We start from the raw sequence: 22647 nt of genomic DNA, 5'->3' as shown, positions 1-22647 counted from the left end.
AATTAAATCCTAAAGCTGCGTACACATGTGAACGCGTATGCGAAATTAAGTAAGCATAAGGACGAACGAACGTACTATTGGGAGCATGGAATCTCGGGCAGCAATTTATATGTCATTTAAAAAAACCCAATGTAATATATATGTATAACGGGTGTTTTTTTAAATTTGGCGTCGAAGTAGGCGTTGAACTGTCGATTGTGAACGCACTATACAGGTTATGGATCACGGATCAGCTGTTTAAATCTTACGCTTTTACACGAGTGGTGCGATCTCAATCGACTCTCCAACGCCTACTTCGACGCCAAATTAAAAAAAACACCTTTTATAATTAATTTTGACTGAACTTCAAAATAAACTGTCACAATTGTGCACAATTATTTTTCATTTTAGTTATTGATTTCCAAAGTTTAATAAAAGACTGTTCAGTTTTCATAAAATCACATCTAAGGACTTGCAACTTGATGAATGCAATTTGTCAGAATGATGTGTGACAATAGTAGATATTAAAATGAGGTCAAGCACCTAAAGCCTATTTCACATCTTATATCAGTCAAATTTCAAGTCTGCCCGAATTTCCGTGCTCCCAATAGTACATAAAAAGTCGAAAATAGTTCGTTGAGATCAGATTTTTACAAATTGCATGGAACGATATGTCTTTCATGCAACTAGCCCCATACACTATAAACACCATTCACGTTGTTTTGGCATAATGGGAGGCCATGATTTATTTTTTTAAGGTTGGACACACTGTTTGATTTCCGTCACTAAAGTGTCTGACATTCGGACCTATCAAAATGAACATGTTGCCGAATTTCCCGCGATGCGATTCTATTGCAAACTAGTAAAACTGACAACAATGCACTAGACATTGACGCTATTTATAACCTCAAACTTAGAAAAACATAACTTAATTCAACAGACAGCTTTACTACCAAATTACCTAAATGCAAAATATCCCCGATCTCCATTATGCCAAAACCACGTGAATGTAAGTATTGGGTGATTCAAAATGATTGTGGCCAAGTATGGCAACTATGTACGAAAATGTATGTGGCAACTGTGTGAATGGGGTAGAGTTAATATTTGTATAACATTTCATAAGCGTGCATTTGATTTTTTTAATTAATTGCACATTGATTTGACAACTTTCAAAATTGCACGCCTATGAACTGTCAAAGAAATGTCACCTTTACCCTACCCACACAGTTGCCACATAAATTTTCGTACATAGTTGCCATACTTGGCCACAATCATTTTGAATCGCCCAATATGTGTACGCGGCTTAATTTATGTGCTTTGGTAATTTTTTTGTCTATTAACAGTTTAAAAGAGATTCTAATTAAACAGTTACTATCGAATCAGATAAATTTAAATATTGCATATTACTTAATTCGCATTTTGAATTGCCTGCGAACATTCACTAATGATTTGTAATTGTCATTAATTCGTAAAAATGATTCGATTTATTTAGGAACACTACTCTTTAATACAAAATCCTTTTTTTCACTCTAGCGAATAAGGCGATTGTGCTGCCGTCCTCAAGTAATAATTTCCTTTGGCACTTAAAAAAACGTTATTAGAAAAATATTCACTTGAAAAGCTGTGGTCTTACTTAATGTCAACATTGAAACCCATGTTGGAGACAGGATAATACGACCGGCATTCCCCGTCCAGATACTCTTGCCAAGAATCACACGGTACTGAAACAAACCCTTGATCGTTTAACACTGACTCGGCATAAAACTGATACGATCGCCAGTGGCTGCAGAACACTGCAACAAAAATGTAAACTTTGTGTTAACCCAGCAAGTTCACCTACAAAGTGCCACAATATTATCGGGATTGGTCCGCTTCACTTCTGGCTTGGTGCACCCCGGTTGGGGTGAGATGCCTCGATTGGGCCAAAAATCCACGTGCCCCACGCTTGTCGGATACCCGAAAATTCCAGCATCCGAATGGATCACGTCGACGAACTCTGCGTCCGAACTGTCCAGTTTCAAACTCTTGGGCCATTTTTTGAACAAGGGCCCCGCCGGATCCAACCCCGTTATTCTGACAACACGGCCACTTTTGACGCTTTGACCACAAACTCCCGCCATCTGGGCGCCCAAACTCAGTCCTATCAAATGCAAACTAGGCAAAGACATCCCTCTCGATACCAAATAGTCGATCAGTTTGGCAGTGTACTCCCCCACAACCTGCGTGTTTCTCGCTGCCGTCAAGTACCAAGGACCTGCTTCGAGTCGGGGTGCGTTCAGCAGGATCAGATTGTAGCCGCCCCTTTGTAAATAAGCTGAAATGTAACGTAATCCAGTATTACATCATTTTCAATTTAGTTATGTATGTTGAGCCCCAATCAAATTAATATCGAGAGAAAGTAGCCACATACATATTCTGTAGCGTTACGTCAATGCAGCACTTGCACTAGAGATTTTTTAATTGTATTACCTGTTCTCAAGGTAACGGGAGATCCAACATTAGACGATTCGAAGAAAGCATGAAAGTATATAACTGTCGGTTGTGAGAAATTGAAATAGGATTCTGAAAGTAATTTATCATCTCCGATGATCAGATTTTGCGCCATTAAGGGATTGTGCCTGAAACAAAAATCGAGTGGTCTTTATTTAGGCCCGAGTTGCCACAGTTATGAAAAATAATGATTAATAATAATTAAGTATTTAAATTGATACAAATCGCAGAGTGATTATACTCGAAGCGTTTTAATGTACCAAAAGTGAAAGTGATTAAACGAATCCAAAGTGAGCCAAGAAGTGAGCTAATTGCCGCGGAAGAAGAAAATAAAATCGTTTCACAGGTAAGCTGCTTTGTGCTTTGTTAAATCAATAAAACAAGTTAATATCTTTTCCGTTATTAACTTTTTATCTTGAGATGATTAAAAACATAATTTTCACGATTCCGAAATTAATGAAGGACGACGTAAATGAATTTTTTTACAGTCTATAACACAGTTATTATCGATTAATAAATCACTGGTATCGGGCGTTCAAATGAAATCCTGCGCTGGGAAGGCGTTGGAAACCATCAATTGTTTTGCTTTTTTAAAGTGTAAATTGACAGTTGTAATTAGTGCATGTTGATACGAGTAGCTAACTTAAAATTTATAAACAAAAAAAATTTTTTTTTTCTTTCTTTGCAATTACAATTACAAATAGATTTTTTAACGTCCGTCAAAAAAAGTGCAAGTTTTTTCATTGGTTTGCGTTCATAAAATATGTGATTTTTGAATCGGTCAAGAAACGTTAAAAAAGTGCCATAGCGGTTCATTTTTGCACGCATTTTGCGTTAAAAAAAGTGCCGTAGCGTGTCATTTTTTAACGCAATTATAAAATTTTTCATTCATAATTAGTAGTTTTTTAACAAGTTCGTATGTAAATTGGGATTTTTTTGGCATGAGTGGGCCAATTTAAAACGCGAGTAAAACGGACGTTTTAAAGGTCCACGGGTTCACACAGGAGAAAATTTTCAAATTTTGAGTGTCGAAAAAATTGTTATCTAAATTTACGGGCGCCAAAAAAAATTTGTATGCAACTCGTTAGTAAAGTATCTTTTTTTTACTCGGCGGATTTGCGCACTCGCTTCGCTCGAGCGGCAAATTTTCCTTCTCTTAAAAAAAAGTATTACTCACTTGTTGCATAAATAACTATACCTAACTAACGATTCTTATTCTCGAAGCAAATATCTAAGTGCACCCTAAAAACAAACATATTCAATTAGGTATGTGCCGATTAAATCTAAACAAATGTCATTCGTGTCAAATGGCGGGAAATTCAAACTTTACACTGTTCCAAATGGTTTACTTTTTTCGACACCTATTCAACCTAGATTTTCATTTGAACGCGTGGTAGAAATTAATACAGTCGTTGTTTACAAATGTAAAAGGCAGACTAGATCCGGGTTGATAAATTGGAACGGCAAAGCGGCAAAAATAAAATCAATAAAGTTTAACGAGAACTAACTAATCAACAAAAAATGTTACGGAAAAGTGATTTGTGTACAGTTGCGGAATTAAAATTTCGGGCACTATTGTCAATGTCATGATATAAACTCTAAAACAACCTTTACGTTAATAACCTTATTTTTCACTCTTGTCATGTTTTTGTCTTTTTGGCATTCAAAAATTGTGATTTGTGGCATAATAACGGGTAGGCAACATATCAAAGCCATGATTTAATTACACTCAGTGCAACTAACTGAAATCTCAAAATTCAAAATTGATTGGGTGACTGACACAGAAAAGGTTAGTTTTTGAATGTCAGTCATGATGACAGTAGAAGGTGCTTTACAGAGATTTTGTTGAAGTGATAGAAAAATAGTGCCCGAAATTTTAATTCCCAACGGTACCTATTTAAAAATCTTTGGAAACGTAATTATAAAGAACTTTTGGATCTGATTCTAAGAAAGAATACAATTTAGCTTACATTTAAAGCAGTACTAAACTTACTTTTCAGCTTCGTAAATATTAAATGTGCTATTCTGCTGCTGCGTTGTTCAAATCATAATTCATGAAAAATTCAAAGTACATTTATTGATTGCCTATTCCTTTCAGCGTAACACATTAAGAACAAGTCGTACACTTGCTTTCAAAACTTTCGCGTACACATTCAAAATCAAGTAACAACGATTTTGCAAAATTTAAGCAGTGTGAACGGGTAATTTTGAGATTAGGTTAAAGGTGACATTGACAGCAATTAAAAAAAATTAATGGTTGAATCTAATTATTTATTTGTATTAAATAATTTAAGATCATTATTCAATTATGTAGATGTTATGTAAAAAGACAATAAATTGAGAAAACTTGTTGGGATTACTACAGTTAAATTGCGAGCCAGAAATTGAAAATCATAAAGCGAATTAAATGTTACGGAATCTTGAATGTTTGTTATTTTTTAAAAAGTAAATTATGTAATATGAAAGGTGGGTTTAAAACGGATAATGTATGTATAAAAATATTACAAGTAAAAGTTAATGCTCTTGTATGTCTGCAATTCATTTCTATTCGTACGTAATGTGTGTGATGAGTAAGAATAAGAAAAATTAAGCCAGAAATCAATAATTTTGTTGGCGGACAAAGCTTCTTAACGGAATTAAGAAGTTTTGGTGAATCGTTTATGTATTTTGAAGAATCTATTTGTAGATGGAATAATATTTTTGTGGGGTTACTTACACGGTGTACAACTGAAATGCGATGTCCCTAATCGGATCAATTTTATGGCACTTATGTTTGTCGATGGGGTAGAGCTGAAGGATGGCGTCGTTGACTGAAATCGAAGGCGGACCTGAAAAACAGATTTCGTTAAAACTGCAGATACACAGTGCATTTTCTAGTAGGAAACGAGCGCAAATGCAGAGAAATGCAATGCGAAGACTTTCTCTAGATTCGATAAGAATCAAATGTAACAATTATTGTAAACATACCCGGCAAGGTGCTCATCAAACACACAAATAAAAAATCAGATGCATCCATGTTGTCCGGGGTCAAAACACTGTTTGAGGTAGTGTGGACCTACTGCATTAATGTGGGGTCGGAATGGAGCAGGGATAAATGAGAAAAAATTACATTTTTGTGAGCAAATAGCCTTTTCATGGCAGCATGGTTTTTTTTAACGAAGGCGGTCGCAATTTCATAACATTTTCTTGGTGCAGCACATTTAGTACGAGTTCGTTTCAATTGCAGAAACGAAAAAACTTGTTCGCGTGTTATTCGAAATTGGCAAACACTCGACTGTTTTAAGGACTTATTCGCCGCTAATTGAAAGTTTTTTGCGAGACGTAAAAATTTTATAAATCATCAGCAAATATTTACATTTTCCCAGGACTGTTTTTAACCCTCCCAGAGTCCGTGTGTCCGTGTCACCCTCATCGCAATTGTTGATTTAATAAAGTAAACAGACAAGTTGACTTGCTTTACTTTGTGCAATACGGTAATTGTGCATCGCCAATTTGCATAATAATGGGCCCTACGGGTGCTGGCTTCATTTTCAACACGAATTATTTCTTAAATTTGCATTTACGGAAGATATTTTTTGACATATTAAGCCTTATCGACATTGAATAAATAAATAAATGTCTTTGCTACCTGGAAAATTATCGTGTTATACCGGGTGATAAAGAATTAATCAAGAAGGATTGTTTGAGTTAGTAATATTGAATTTAATTTTTAAATGGTACAACTGGAGTTATTTCCGGTTGTACTGACAGCCGCATCATTGACAAGTAACGTTTGACATTTCAAATTAAATTAATGCTGGTGAATCTGCTCGAAAGCTTAAAAAACTGTTAATTTATGTTTAGAGCCAGATGGGGGGCATTTCCTTGATTTAATTTTTTATAATTGTTCTCCATTACAAGTTTAATTTCTTCTTATCGTTAATTTTTATTTTCATAACTTACCACTTTGTCGCTATTAATGTTACGTCAGATATCTGTCAAATAAACCAAAGAAAACATATCCAATTGCAGTGTTGTAAATGGCCGAATAAAAAAATGTTCATAATTGTATTACCAACTCAAACAGTTCTTTTTGATCACCTCGTATATTTTTAATTCTCTACACGGTATTGTTATATAACATTCTTTCCAATAATTTTTGGCCGACTGTATTATGTATTCGTCGATGTAAATTACTTTCTAATTTCCCAACGTTTGTTAATTCTTTTTATCTACGACTATTAAATAATATACCTATTATTTGTTGTATTTTAGTTAATTATAATATACATTATTAACAGAATTAATTATGGTTGTTATACAGGCTGTTTTCTAAAAAACGCCGCAAGCCAATGATATGCCACATGTTACAATCTAATTAATAGTAACCGCGAAAATAAATAAATAAAATAGCATTATTGGAAATTTTTTCTTCGAAAAAAATCAAGTATACTATGGAAAACAATCCTAAACGCAATAACAATACCTTCTGAAGATTAAAAAAAAAAATAATATGAGAACGTGTAATAAATATTGCGTTTAGGATTGTTTTCCACGGTATACTAATAAACTTACACATTATTGTATTGATAACATAATTACATAACATTTTTGCTTTACAATGCAAAAATTTCCGATAATAATGCGGAATCTGGAAAAGTGCCCCGATTGCTTGCAGCGTTTCGACGTTGAATGGCAAGGGAAATCCTCTCAAAAAGGAATTTCTTTGATTTTGAATCGCCTGATTAGTATACTTGATTTTTTTCGAAGAAAAAATTTCCAAAAATGCAATTTTATTTATTTTATTTTCGCGGTTACTCTTAAATGCATTCTAACATGAGGCACATCGTTGGATTCAGAAAAACAATCTATTTCAAAATCGGAATTAAAAAATATACCAAGCTATTTGAAAAAACAAAGGTGACTACCATCTGACCTTGAATGATTTCTTGAAAAAAAATCTATGTTATGCTTATAGTGTTTTTGAGTGATTTATTCCAGTTTTTGTTTTATGTAAATCGAGCCATTAATAACGGAGATATGGTTTGCGGCGTTTTGTAGGAAACAGCCTGTATATAACCTCATAATTGTATCGGGTGTTTTTTTAAATTTCCCCCCAAAGTTGGCGTTGAAGAGTCGATTGGTGAAAGCAGCAGTCGTGTAAAAATGTAAGATTTAAATTAAACAGCTGATCCGTCATCCGTAATCCGTAGTGCGTTCACAATCGACTTTTCAACACGTACTTCGAGGTGAAATTTAAAAAAACACCCGATATTATTTATTGCTTATAATTGCATTATGTACAAGAACGTAACAAAACGAGCATTTATTGTCATTGAATTTTGACTTTTGAATGCGTTCTTTTGGTTTGTTAAAAACGAGATTTTTACTAATAGTCGTACCTAGATAGAAGATCGTATTTGACTCGCATATATGGGTTATTATTACACTCGCCTAACGGCTCGTAACGTAATTTTCATCCTCCTGTTAATAATAACCTCCATATATGCTCGTTAAATAATATAGGTACAATTATAAGTAATGCTAGGACTTCCACCTGTTGGTAACAATAAATTTAATAAACGGCCAAATATAAAAATCAACAATTTTAATACCGTTTCACTTGAATTTTGATGTTGTTTGCATTGTTGTTGATTCAAACTGCACTTGAATTATTCATCATTTTACGTCAGTAGATACATTGCATTAACTTTCGTTTTTGATAAGATGTCATAATATATTTATCTACAGGATAGTATTAGTTGAAAATTAAATCCATTATGTCAGACAATACGTTGAATTTTCCATATTTTAATCAAACGAACTGATTGAGTGATTGTATATGTAGGAAATACAATCCTGTACAAAAAACACCTCCAAACAACAGCATTTTATAAACACAAAACATTTACTATCAACTGTTCAAAAGGGACGAAACAATAATATGGCCACCGAAAACGATTGCATGTATTATTAATCTGTAATTAATATTTTATATCAATAATTTTCCCCAACCTTTCTTTAATTTACATATTTCCCACCGCTACAACTATCATCGGTTGAATTAGTCCTTTGTAATTTCTGCGAAAATCTTCGGATATCATTTCACACGTACGCATTTTTCATAATTCCGTGGAGCCGTATTTGCACACAATAATGGGCATTTCTGGGTGCTAATGCTTCCGCATTGCAAAATTTAACGCAGCGTGACATGCTAATTACATTAAAGCAGAACTGAACACACCGGCAACGTGGTACCTGTTTTAATTCATCTTGATTTTGTGCTGTTCTATTCCAATTCATTGATTTATTTATTACTGTAAGGTCGGTAGCTAGGACAATGTAGACTATATCATCAATACAATCTGCAAACCTTGACATTGCATCGAAACCAGGTTGCATTGGAAAGTGATATTTTTTTCTCTTAAATTAACCGACAAGATATCGTGCTTTTTATTGAAAGTTACTTGTTAACAAATGAAATACCTAACATTTTCACCTTCATTTCACAATTTGCGATTTATTGACCCTTTGACTTTGCTGATTTATGGTATGGCTCTCGGTGAATTGGAAAATTGTACGCGTGAGTGAAGGTAGAGGGTTTTTGCAGACACAATGGTTTCATTGCATACAATTCAGTGCCGGAGATATTTTGTATACGATCTAACTTTGGTTACTTCACTATCATATTTGCTACATTCCACGTCGTTTAACTAATGACATTTAGTGCAGATTTAAATAGGTTTCTTTCAAGTGGGCACACCCAAAACATTATATTCAAATTGTATTGATTTATTATTATTATACAGAGTGTCCCCAAAAAGAAAACGAGTCCATAACTCCGTTATTTATCGGAAGATTTTAATTATCTGTACACCAAATTAAATGGTTGTTAATAGGCTACAAAATGGCCTAATAAATTCATGTATAGCCCCATGGACTTCAAAGGTAAACTGTCAAAATATTTTTTTTTAAATAGGATTACATATTTTTTTTTAGTAATTCTGATTGAGATTTTTATTCTGAAAACAATAATGTATCACAAATATACACTTAAATACCAAAAATTCACAAAAAAAATGTAAAAAAACGCTATTATCGTCTATGTTCTATGTTTTGCGCTAAACATTTGCGGCATATCTGCGCAATCCCACATGTTATTATTTGTCATTTGTGTTTCCAGCTACCTTAATTTGGTTATTACACTGTAACGCAATGCATTTTGATAGCTTTTCGGTTGGTGCTCGTCATTTGTTTCAAAAGTTAGTGTTATTTTTTTTTATATGAAGTTATACTTGTAATACATTGTTGTTTTCAGAATTAAAATCTCAATCAGAATTACTTAAAAAAAGTATGTAATCCCATTTGAAAAAAAATGTTTTGACAGTTTAGTCTTAAAGCCCTTGGAGCTATACGTGAATTTATTAAGGCGTTTTGTAGCCTACTAACAACCATTTGATTTGGTGTATACATAATTAAAATCCTCCGATAAATAAGGGAGCTATGGACTCGTCTTTTTTTTGGGGACACCCTGTATTAAACGTAAAACTACGCACTACAGCGTGTCCCAGAATTGGCGCCATACCCTTGTATGACAGATACAGAATCGTTAAAGAAACTCATATTTGTAAAAAAAAATGTCCAGGCTTCAAGGGTTTAAGAGTTAGAGATTATTAAAATTGACCAATGAGGAGACAATTTTTCAAATTGAACTTAAGGTCGTTGAAAGTGAGCCATGTAAAAAATCTAAATCCAAGTGTTAACGAAGTTTGAATGATTTTTTTTGACAATACTGACGTTTCTAAATGTCATAGATAGATGATTATTTTAAAGAAATTCCATGATCACAAAAAAAACTATAAAAACCTTTATTAGAAACCATCGTATTTAATAACAATTAATTTCACATAAGATGTTCAAACTGCCTTTCACCCACTTCATACACAGAGTTGCTCGTCGCAGCAAGTTATTTTGAACATTTCGTAACATCTCAGATATCAGAGCCGCAATAGACTCCTGCAGTCTGTTTTTCAATTCTTCCAAGGTGTCCACTGGCTCACAGAAAAAAATCAATTCCTCTACTGATCCAGCTATGCGGATACCATGTATTCAGTACTTGCTGGGTTAACCTTGAATTTTGGGGAGGGACACCGTCATGCTGAAACCATATTTGTCTCCTCAAGTTTAAATCGATGTCTTCTAATAATTCCGGAAGATTGTTTTCAAGAAAATCAGAATAATCTTCACTATTTAGACGTCGAGGAAGACGAAAAGGTCCTATCTAAAAATACAAACATTACAAATCTTAGATTAAAGTGAAATCACTAAAGTTATTAGTATTACCAAGCGATCATCAATTATTCCAGCCCACACATTAGTACTAAATTTTTCTTGAAAACCTCTAACTCCAATAATATTTGGATTTTCATCCGCCCATAAGTGCCAGTTGTGAGTGTTATACATCCCTTCTCTTGAAAATGAGCATTCCTCGGTAAAAAGAATATTCCGAGCGAAGTTTGGATTCATTTTGCTGCAACAATCATCGGCAAAATCCTATTCTTCTATGATAGTCTGCTTCTTGAAGCTGCTGAACTCTCGTATAATGATATTGAGAAGGATGTAACTGCTGCTCTTGAATAATGCTATGTGTAGTGGACTTCGAAGAACCAACCATACGCGCAATTACACGAACACTTCTTCTTGGGTTCAAGAACTGCTTCTTCCACTGCTACTTCACGTGCCTGACGTGGAGCTCTAGCTACACCTTTTTTTTACTGGCATTACACTACCCGTTTCTCTAATTCGACTGAGTAGTTTTAATATGACATGATTGTCGAGATGACGCCGATCTGGAAAACGAATGGCAAACTCACGAGCAGCAGCTGCAAATTGTTGTAGCCTTTTAGGAAAAATGCTTCCTCATTGGTCAACTTAAACAATTCCTAGCTCTCTAATGCTTGAAGCCTGAACATTTTTTTTTGCAAATTTGGATTTCTTTAGTGATCACGATTCTGCTATTCATCGGTATGGCGCCAATTCTGGGACACGCTGTATAGATTAGACACGTTTTTTCATTCTACCAACGTAAATTATCCTTCAAAATGAATTTGCACCTGTTCGCGGTTATACCTAGTCATCTTTTGTTTAATGAAATGAAATTTTAAAACACAATGCGTGCCAGGGAAATGGTACCTGCCACTAAGGAAAAATTATACGTTCTATGTATAATTTTTCCTGGGTCGCTGAAAAGTATAGATACAGTTAAATGTTTTAAAGATTTTGTGGCAACTCCTTAAGATTTGGTACAGGGTTAGGAGCATCAAATTTTGTTTTACCTGCTTTTATACTGTTGTCCGTTTTTGAGAATTAAGACTAATTTGACTAAATGAAGCGTTTTCGGAAAGAACATGTTTTTTTTCTGAATTCAGTAATTAACTAATTAGCATAATATGTAATCTTCATCAAAAGTCGAAAAAATAAATACGAGTAGATGCTTAAAGTACTCTCCATTATCTTTTTGGCAATAATGAATACCTTGAACGAAGTTTTGCAACGAATCAATTAAAATATTAGAACTCATATTCGCAATTTCAGTTTTTATGCGTTCTGATTCTTCGAGGTTGAGTGGCCTGTTGACATAAATAATTTTTTACATGACCCTCAAGAAAACATCAAGCGGAGTCAAATCGGATGACCTAGCTGGCCAAATTGTTAACCTCTGCGTTATACATTTTCCATGGAAATGGCGTCTAAATCTTACCGTTCTTAACGTTCAAAATGAGGTGGTGCTCTGTCTTGTTGAAACCATATGGTTTCAGCTCCGACAGCCCGAGTTTCGTGATTTTGGGAACATTTATTGTTTAGGTTTGGGAACGCCTGTTGTTGCAAAAGTTGTAGATATCTTGCAGTTGTGTCAAATTGCCATTAATAACGAAAAGACCGTTATTGGTCTTTACATCAAACACTAATTTTTTGTGGACACTGCATATGAACGTGCTCCATCAAATGTGGATTTCTATCTGACCAATATCTGAAGTTATGTATAGCGGTTAAAATATCCATTTAAACAGAAATTGACTCATCAGAAAAGAGCACACGGTATGAAATTGGATTCTGGTTTATCCTATGCCATTATTCTTTCCAAAATTTCATTAAAATTATTTTTTTAATTATAACATTTATAATTAAGCGAAAAACAAATATGTATTCTTTATGTTCTTGGTTTTTTAAACTTTACATTTTCATCCTGGTTTTGCTTTAAATGGAATTTTATGGTAAGAAAATGCCAAAATGTTTTTGGAAGAAAAGGAGAGAAACCTGCACTTGAAGAAAAATCATGGTCGTTATTATCAGGTTGCATGTTCGTAAGAATTTGAAAGAAAGCTACTTAACATATGTTAGTGCTTATTCACCATGGACATAAGCTTGACATAAGGCATAAGAAATTCATGATACATGCAGTGGATATACTATTAATTTTTACGTAACTTATGAGAAGTGACCTCAGTGAACATTATTGTTGTGTACAAAAAGGCATGAAGAATCATATTCGAGTTTTATGGACACATAAATTATTTTCCAATTGCCCAAATTTACAAATTATTCTTAGGTATCTCTTATGTATTTCTTATGTCTTATGTTCATTGTGAATAAGCTCTTAAGCACATAATGTTACATAAGAAAAATTAAAGAAAAAGAATAAAACACTCTTTAGCCTTGTGTAAAAAAATAACACTAGCTTTTGAAACAAATGACGAGCACCAAGCTACCAAAATGCATTGCGTTATAATGTAATAACCAAATTAAGTTATCTGGAAAAACAAATGACAAATAATAGGTAACATATGGGATTGCGCAGAGACGCCGCCAATTTTTTTTTGTTTGTATTTTTAGTATGTAACTGTATACTTGTGATACATTGTTGTTTTCAGAATAAAATCTATCAGAATTACTAAAAAAAAGTATATGTTCGAATTTTGTAGCCTATTCACAGCCATTTAATTTGATTTATAGATAATTATGATCCTCCGATAAATAAGAGAGTTATGGACTCGTCTTGTTTTTGGGGACGCCCCGTATATAAAAACCTTCAAGAAATAAATAATTAATTTTTTTTTCTATTTTGCATTTATAACAAAGCTATTACAGCACTCAAAAGAGTGCGTTAATAGCTGATTTGAGTGCTGTAATAGATCAGTACAGTTTACCTACATTTTCAAAATTAGTAACTTTCAATGACAAACATCAAAAAATGCCGATGTAACGATGTAAGAATAACTTCAAACTGAACTTTCAAATGTTCCACTGTAACATTTGTACCTATCACCAATCATCATAAAATTCCCCAAATTTTAAAACTGCTATTTTGCATTTAAAAAGGCGCAAAATAGAAGTTGCTCGAAATGCCTGCTATCGCAATGCAAGCATGCATTGCAGTACGACGGGTCCAAAAAAGCCGAACTCGATTCAGAATGCCTCTGTTTCATGAATTTCCTGAGTGACGCGCGTGGCGTTTTGAACGTAATGAGGCGGAGGGATTTTAAACAGTCCCAACCCACACGTTCTTTAAAATGACTGCTGGAGCTGGAAGTGACGCTCTTGAATTTCATGAGGAATGTCTTCTTGTGCAACTAAAATGCGACCTTCTCGTTGGCAGCCAACATCACGCTTATTCAAGTCGAAACGCCCGAAATCGCGAAGATGCTACACAACGTGTACAACGGTTCGTGCATTGGGAAGTATCCTTTGAGGCAACTTTTCACCGTAGATTTGTCGTGTTAGCTCTGAATGTTCATGGGCTTCGCCATAGATCAAAGACCATACCAGTTTTCTCCAGGTTGATGAAAGACATTTGTGATTTAAATTGAGTTAAGATTGATGGTATTGTCATAGTGAGTTATTTTGTATTAAGTGACAACAAAAAAGTCACTATGATGTTTTTTGACCCATTTTTTTTCATAAAATTCAGTGGGTCCCAAACTTTTTTTGAAAAACTTTGACCCCTTTTTCCGAAAAATATCAACATTTGTATTAGGCATCGTTACCTTTGGGGGGGTCTATCACAGGTTAAAAATATCTGCACAACCTTCAAAGTGACCCTGTATGTAGTATCTACACTTTTTCAACCGTATTTCAGAAAAGATAAGATGTATTTCGGAAAACATAAACTGTAATTCAGATTATTAATTGTACCGCGTAAGCAACAATTACTGTTTGAGTTGGCAATAAAACTATGGTGACTTTTTGCGTCCCCATTGGTTAAATTTACCACATAACCGGAAGTGATGTGTAATTTGATAATAATAATCAATAATGACAATAAAACACACGGAAATAGGTACAATTCAGTCTTGCCAAATTCAAGTAAAAATTTTTTTCTACTGGAGTTTGGCAAACTTTAACATTGTAATACTAATTTGAGTTAGGAAAAGTGAAAAAATTCCTACTAAGGGCGGAAATAATATTTCAACACTAAAAGTTCAATTTTGGTCGTTTCCTGGGATACGTAACGTAAAAAGTGATATTTAATTGAGAGAAAAGCTTAAACGCCTTCACAATTTTTCATTACTAAATTGTTTCTCTATGGTAACGAAAGCAGAACAATTTTGATTTCGCTTTTTAATTTAGAAAGAATTAATAGAATATTAAAAATATCCAAATTTTATGTATTTTCCAAACTCCACTAGAAAAAATCATGTGTGCAATACCTAGGAAATCCATTTTTTCCGTACACGGCATGTTTTTGATCTCGACTAACGTCTCGATCAAAAACTCCATGCCTAATACGGAAAAAAATTACATTTCCTAACTTATTGCACAAATAGCTATTATTGGCACCTGAAACAATTATTGTTGCTCACGCGGTATTTTAGAAAGCTTAATTTGTAATTCAGATTAGTGAATTGTACTCGTATAGGGTTATTATAAATGATATAACATCGTAATTGACGTAGAAAACCGCCCAAATTTTGGATGTGCCATTAGCCTGGTAACATGAGACAGATTAGTAGATCGCAGATGGCGGTAGTTTATATCGCCGGAAATCTGTCAACGGTCGTGTAGGAATGTACAGTTAATTTCAAACTTATGGAGTACACCTAATTTTCTACAGTGTAAAATGCACTTACATTTTTTCGTCAATCACCAATGTCAATTTTGACAAACAAAATGGCTAATCTAACCGAAAACGCAAAAGTGCTCATATTTTCCAAATTAGAAGAAGTGTGATCGATTCGGAGCGTAGCCCAGTATTGTAACATCGCGAAGAGCACTGTGTAGAACTGTAGAGGATAAAGCAGACAATATTATGATGCTCTAAAATATCAGCGACATTTTATGTCGTCAAATTTACCTAAACCTATATAAAAAACATGACGTTCAAATTTCAAAAAGGCATCTTTACATGTGGAAAAAACTGTAATAAATCGACTTCTTGATTTTTGAGGTGTACTCTATAATTTTGAAATTAACTGTATGTACAGGATGTCTCAGCTAAACTTTCGAGCCTAATATAATAACTCAGTTATTTTCCAGCGCATTTTTGTGAAATTTAAAATGCAGATATTTTAGACGGTGAAGAATAAAATCCCATTAATGCAATCACCCAAGTCTTAAAAACGTAATTTTTACATGCCTTTTTAAAATGTTGATTCACTTAAGATTTATATCAAAAAATTGATCGTCAATAAAAAATGCTGCTAGGAGAAACTCGTCCTTGAAAGACGTCTGGTTTGCAAGAAAAAAGAAAAAAACTGTGTTAAACGTGGCTGCTAATGCAAAAACCTAGACGCGTATGAAACAAACGCGCACTATCGCCGAATTTTGGTCACGTCTCTTCGCAGTCTCCGCACAGACGCAGGTGACATATTTGACGTTTATCTTGCTAACCTTACAAACACCAAACACTTACAAAGTTAAAGACAACATTTGGACGTAATTTATTATACTGGATGCTTTAATTCTTCCATAAAGGACTAAAACACGATCGGGATATTTTAGCAAGGTAATTTCGTTCACGTACTCTTCCTGTGTCTTCAAATCAATTGACGACTCTCTTAACCTTACATTTTGTAAAGCACATTTGGATAGTGTTCCACGAGAAAACGAATTGTGTCATTGAAGTTCTTACGACACTCTCCATAGGCAATTTTTTTTTCCTTTTTCAACAATATTGAAATTTATGCCATTGTAGTCTATTTTTTGAGTATTTTCAATAAATTTACACGATTTGACGTTTCTAATAAAGCGCGCCCAATTTTGACAGACTAAAGAGTGTACAAAATGTTGCTTCGCAATTAATCATCAATTGTTTCAAAAGGTAACTCCTCAAATACCTTCAAATTTTACATTAAATTTTTAACGACAAAATCTAATCTTTTCGTTGAATCAGACAAGTGATTTACTTAATTGTTTGTGTAGACCCCTATTTTTTAATGTTTAACAATCTAATAATAATCGAAAAAGAAAACATGTGTTAAAATTACATTTTTTAACTTGAGGTAATTTTATTATTACTAGTTGAACCTTCACGGTCTAAAATATCTGCATTTTAAATTTCATAAGAATCCGTTGGCAAATAACCGAGATATTAGGCTCGAAAGTCTTAGCTGAGACATCCTGTATATAAAGCCGCACACTTAAAATTAATCGCCCAGTCAACTATGATGTTATGTATTTCAGAAGTCGTTGATTATAATTCAAATTCATTAATCTAATTTGTTCACTAATAGGTAGTATTTTAGAAACGTTAATTATAAATTCGGAGTAATAAATTGTTTGTTAGATACCGTGCATTATACTTCAGAAACTATAATTTTCGGATTTAAAAATTTAATGTTAAGATACTCCTCTAAACAAAAAATTGTTTACATTCTCCTGTGGACAAGTTATTTTGCAAGAATTATAAACTTAGAGTTTGACAGAAGGGCGCAATAGCTATTTATGCACCAAGGGCGTTACAACGATGATTACGCCCGGAGAACGATGAATCCAGCTCGAGGACTTTAGCCCGAGAGATGGATATCGTTCGATGGGCGTAATCATTTGGTGACGCCGTGGTGCATACAAGATTTTATTTTTCACTATACGTGTTCTTTAAAAAAAAAATTGGCATCTTTGCAATTATGAATTGATAAGGGCGTTATGAATTCATTACGCCCGCTTATTCTTATTACGCCCTGTTTTATTCCCCGGTTGTTATGGACATGTTTACGTATTTCGTATCCTAGGAGTTATCATGCAATTATACTAAAGTGAAAAATAAAATATTTTATTCGGAATCGTATTGTAATATGCACATTTCTAACCTTATACGAGGGCGGAAAGTTAACCATTCCTTTTTATCTGTACTTCCCTCTCTCGGTCAGTAATAGGCCACTTTCCGCCCTATTATAAGGTTTTTCCAGTGGCGTACTTACTGAAAGTCGAAAAACAGTAGAAATGAAACTGCATCAAATTAATTGTTTATTTGCTAAAAATGTAATGATTCCGAATAAAATAGTATACAAACCTCGGTGGGAATATGTTTCATTCCTGTCTCGAGCATTAGTTAACCTCGGCTACGCCTTGGTAAACTATCTTAGCTCTCGACAGGAATGAAACACTTCCCACCTCGGTATCTAATCTACTATTATTTAAAATAATATGTTCAATAAAAATACAACTTATGTTTCTATTTTCAAAATATTTTGAGTATACACATAGAGGTTGTTTGGAGTTCATTAAATTCTTACAGCTGGAATTCTTATCACCGGTACGAACTGAAGCTCTACCAATTTATAAACGGTTTTTGTTAATTTTGAGTTGTTCTCACTCCGTGCGATGGAAAAATGTGTTTCCTGTAACACCTTTTTGACCGCTATCAAAATGTTATTAATATTTTTAACTCAAAATCCGTATTCAGTATATCGAAATATACCACACCTCAAAAGTTTGAAGCATACTCGTAAACCCCAAGACTCTGTAAATCCAGTAGTTACCTACCGTTTGCGTCGCATAATTTAACCTTAATTGAAATCAACCTAACCTAACACGAAAGCTATCAATTTCTATTAGTGCTTATTCACAATGGACATAAGACATAAGAAATACATAAGAGATACCTAAGAATAATTTGTAAATTTGGGCAATTGGAAAATAATTTATGTGTCCATATAACTCGCATATGATTCTTCATGCCTTTTTGTACACAACAATAATGTTCACTGAGGTCACTTCTCATAAGTTACGTAAAAATTAATAGTATATCCACTGCATGTATCATGAATTTCTTATGCCTTATGTCAAGCTTATGTCCATTGTGAATAAGCAGTTAGGGAATTTTATTTGTTCTATAGTTACTACCAACAATGTCATAGTCACCCCTTATCCACATTCATCGTGAATAGACTATAGTTTGCTTTACTAATATCTGTTCACGTTGGAATGAACATCAGTGATGCAAATGACCTGACCTGTTACTATGACAACTCATGAAAGTTAATGCCAAATGTGTGCGATTTGCACCACTGATGTTCAGTGAACAGGATATATGTGACCTTATTTTAAAGCTGCCCTAATATGAAATGCAACTAATGCCTTTTGAAATGCAATTTAGTTATCTGAATTACGAATGATGCTTTCTGAAATACAATTTAATAAATCTGAATTACAATTGACGTTTTCTGATCTACAGCTGGAAAAGGTGCAAAAACTGTGGAGTTTTTTAAAGAATTTTTAGACAATATTTAGATTTTGGAAGTACCTAATGTGAAATTGGAAATGTTATTTAAAAAAAGTTTCGATATAGTTTTGCTTCGTTTAAATTTTCGATTGAGTGTCCAAAAAAAATCGAAAAGTTCAAAAAACCATAATTTTTTATAAATTATTATGTATGCAATCAATTCTCTGAATTTTTCTTCGGTGCAGAAATAATAGGGCCTAATGAACCTATTTGTACTATTCATAAATTCTTTTTACTATTTGGTTCGATGCAACGGTGCGCCCTTACCAAGATGGCCACCGATTGTATTGCTGGTTGCTGTTGCGAAAGTTTTATAATGATGGGGATAACAAAATACAATAAAAAGATACATTTAGGGCCGGTTGCACCAACGCCAGTTAAAGTTAACTGTGGATTAAAATGCTTCGTTACTTTAGTTACCTATTCTTATAACAATGTTTTCGTATACAGTAAAGTCCGGTTATAACGAACCCAGAAAATGTATCAAAATAAGTTCGCTATATCCGAGGTTCGCTATAATAGGTAAATTAAAGTAAAGTGTGGTTTTTAATAGTTATTTTTTATTTTACATTTGAAATGAGATGAAGTAAATAAGTATTGAAAAATAACATGAATCCTTTGCAGAACGGTAATATACAGTGTGAACATAAAGTTTGGAACAAAATTCATAATAGCATTATGTACCTATGTGATGTTTTTAAGAAAATCCCTCGGACAGGTCGATTTTATTTCGAAAAACCTGTGACGCGCAACTTGTTTAAATAACGTTATTGGTTTTTGAGCAATAACGTCATCACCAATGTTTTTTAAATGACAACCCCCCCTTTTTTTGAAAAAATGACAAACATTACTTCAAAAATTTAATTTGATTCTTAATGTAAAAATTTTAATTGACCTCAAAAAAAAAAAGAAACAAACAGCTAAGTTTAACAATAAAATTTAATGCAAATGTAGAAATTATCCCCGCCAACCATTTCACACGAATCTGTTTGCGTTTCGTCCATATTGTGCAGACGGAAGATTTTGTTTAACTTTGTTTAACACAACTTTGTATTTTTTGAATAATGTCGTACTTGGCTTTTAGGGTGAAGCGAAAAGTAATCGGGGAAACCCCTCAAGAGTTCGTTATAAAAGGAAAATTGCATCACATTTTAAGTCATATCTGGTTCACTATATCCGAAAGTTCGTTATAAGCGGGTTCGCTATAACCGGTAAAAAAATACATTGAGCTTATGGAAAAATTTTCTTTGCTTGAAATATAGTACGTTATAACCGAGAGTTCGTTACAAACGGGTTCGCTATAACCCCTATAACCGGACTTTACTGTATTTTAATCTGTAGTTAAATTTAACTCACGTTGGTGCAACCGGCCCTAAATAAAAACGGACAAAAGCCAAATCAATTTATCGATGTTTAAAAAGTACAACCTTTGTTAAATAGTAGTTTATTTAACGAGTTTGTGTGTAAATTGGGCCTTTTTTGGCATGAGTGGCCCACGAGTGCCAAAAAAAGCCCAATTTACACACGAACGAGTTGAATACGTTTTTTGTTCGACGAGCCCCTTAAAGGCTCCAAATCGCTTAAAATCTTTAAAATTAGCTTGACGTTTCGTTTTGACAAGTTATGACATTCAAGATCCGTTCACGCAGGAGAAAATTCTCAAATTCTGACAGTGTCCAACAAAAAAGCTGTCTTACAGAATTACCTTTTAAATTTTTGTTGTTGAATTGTTTGTTAAAGTAGTGAAGTCTAATTTTGGTATAACTAAAAATTGTTTGTTTGATTAATACATATAAAATTATGAATTCCCGAAAAAATTTCAAAATCTAAAATATGGCTATCTATAGGAGAAAATAAGTTAGAGGGTAAAGTAGCAAAATAGTATATTATGATACGAGCCTTATAATAAGCATTTTATGGGGTTTAGAGCACGACGAGCGTAGCGAGGAGTGCCCTAAAGGGGTGAGTGCGATAAAATGCCTTATAAACGAGATGTCATACAGTATTTTTTCTACTTTGCCACTTTTTCAATGAAAAAAAAGAGTGTCGTACAGACGCACGATAGAGGTGAAACTTTTGTATTACAGGAAAATCAGAATATTGTAAATTATCACTGATAGGTGCAAGAGGAGGTGGCTGAGCCGAGGTGCTAGTTGCTGGTTCATTGTCTTTATTATTTAGGTACCTACAGCGTTTTTTTCACATTCTGAACTGTCACTTCACTCGTACGTTTTCTCTCACGCCACGCTCTTGTTCTTTCTGCGCCTGATTTAAGCATATTTACAACAAAATTGTATATTTTAACGATAACACTAAACAATATCGAAATGCGTAACTCGTTGTTCATTTTTAATTAAAAGAGAGGACATTATCGATAAATGCCGTGAGTGTGACAAAGACAGAAGTATACAGTGCATTTTTTTTAACTGTTGCCATAGGGAATTGCATTGTAAAACTTATACCCCCTGTTAACTTTTGTTCTGATGAAAATATTCAAACCATTTTTGGAACAAAGTTTGAAGATTTTTTAAACTATCGGATAGATAACAATTCAATATCCTAAACTGTCGCAAAAGTTGTGAAAAAAATATTTTCTAGCGCGCCGGAATGATAGTACGTCGAGCGGTCGCCAGAATAGCGTCCCTGTCGGCTCAACCAGCACCTGACCATCTCCACTTTTGACTTTTGTCACTTTGATTTAAAAAATAGCGAGATCTCCTCGAGGCTATGATTAAATTAGCTTTTGGATGGCAATCATCTAAACATTTATTTGTTAAAAAAAACAATGTAAAAACGTTAACGCACAAGTAACTCAACAAATTAACAGAAATTGTCAAAGGAATTGTTCAGTGTTTTCCTTCGACTGCTGGACAATGTCCGAAGCGATCTTGAAAATTTCTTCGCGTGTTTTGTAAATGTCGCACTGTAATGGAATTCCAAGCTTCAGTTATTCTTGCCCTTAATTTCTCCACAGTTTCTGGTTGACCTCTTATGCGTTTTTTTACTGTTGCCATAGGTAATTACATAATTGCATGGTAAAAATAATATCCTCTGTTAACTTATTATCCACTGCAGGTTTGGTGCTAATTTTTATTTTTGTAATAGATCATTAATAAGACTACGTAACGCATATTGTTTGAACAACGACAAGCAGTTTTATTTTACTAATTTTACTCTTCAAAATTGAAATTAATGAACGTAAATAATTTGACAAAAACTTAGTAGACGATATGGGAACAAAAATTAGATTTTATATTTTATTTTGTTGTTTATTTTAATCATCTATTTTTTAAATGAAAGTAACAAAAGTCAAAATTGGAGATGGTCAGGTGTTGGCTGGTTGAGCCGACAGGGACGCTATTCTGGCGGCCGCTCGACGTATGTACTATCATTCCGGCGCGCTAGAAAATATTTTTTTCACTTTTCGACAGTTTAGGATATTGAATTGTATTCCGTCAGATAGTTTAAAAAATCTTCAA

General features: G+C 33.7%; 1 protein-coding gene and 1 long non-coding RNA gene across 3 annotated transcripts in view; both read right to left on the bottom strand.

Annotated features, from left to right (window-relative positions):
- LOC138134777 (uncharacterized) overlaps positions 1–22647 on the bottom strand; it is a 167004-nt gene that overhangs the window by 92490 nt on the left and 51867 nt on the right. The window lies entirely within an intron of this gene.
- LOC138134773 (lipase member H-B-like) lies at positions 175–21447 on the bottom strand. 2 transcript variants are annotated; one of them, XM_069053261.1, is made up of 6 exons: positions 21358–21447; positions 5186–5297; positions 2449–2597; positions 1820–2293; positions 1613–1772; positions 175–1561 (listed from the first exon to the last, which is right to left on the bottom strand). In XM_069053261.1, the coding sequence occupies exons 3-6, from the start codon at positions 2582–2584 to the stop codon at positions 1504–1506; spliced, it is 828 nt and encodes a 275-aa protein (XP_068909362.1). In that variant the 5' UTR covers positions 2585–2597; positions 5186–5297; positions 21358–21447; the 3' UTR covers positions 175–1503. The 2 variants fall into 2 exon arrangements, with proteins under 2 accessions (XP_068909362.1, XP_068909361.1); XM_069053260.1 differs by lacking the exon at positions 21358–21447 and adding an exon at positions 5437–6279.

This window comes from Tenebrio molitor, chromosome 7 (genome assembly GCF_963966145.1).
Source record: "Tenebrio molitor chromosome 7, icTenMoli1.1, whole genome shotgun sequence".
NCBI classification, from domain to species: domain Eukaryota; kingdom Metazoa; phylum Arthropoda; class Insecta; order Coleoptera; family Tenebrionidae; genus Tenebrio; species Tenebrio molitor.
The sequence above is the reverse complement of the archived record's forward strand: the minus strand, read 5'-3'. Positions and strand labels throughout refer to the sequence as shown.

Coding starts and splice junctions, on each gene's coding strand:
- LOC138134773 (XM_069053260.1), bottom strand. CDS start 5,485: ATGGATGCATCTGATTTTTTATTTGTGTGTTTGATGAGCACCTTGCCG. Junction 5,298..5,436: donor TTTGATGAGCACCTTGCCGG/GTATGTTTACAA, acceptor TCTGTTTTTCAG/GTCCGCCTTCGATTTCAGTC. Junction 1,773..1,819: donor CGATAATATTGTGGCACTTT/GTAGGTGAACTT, acceptor TTTTTGTTGCAG/TGTTCTGCAGCCACTGGCGA.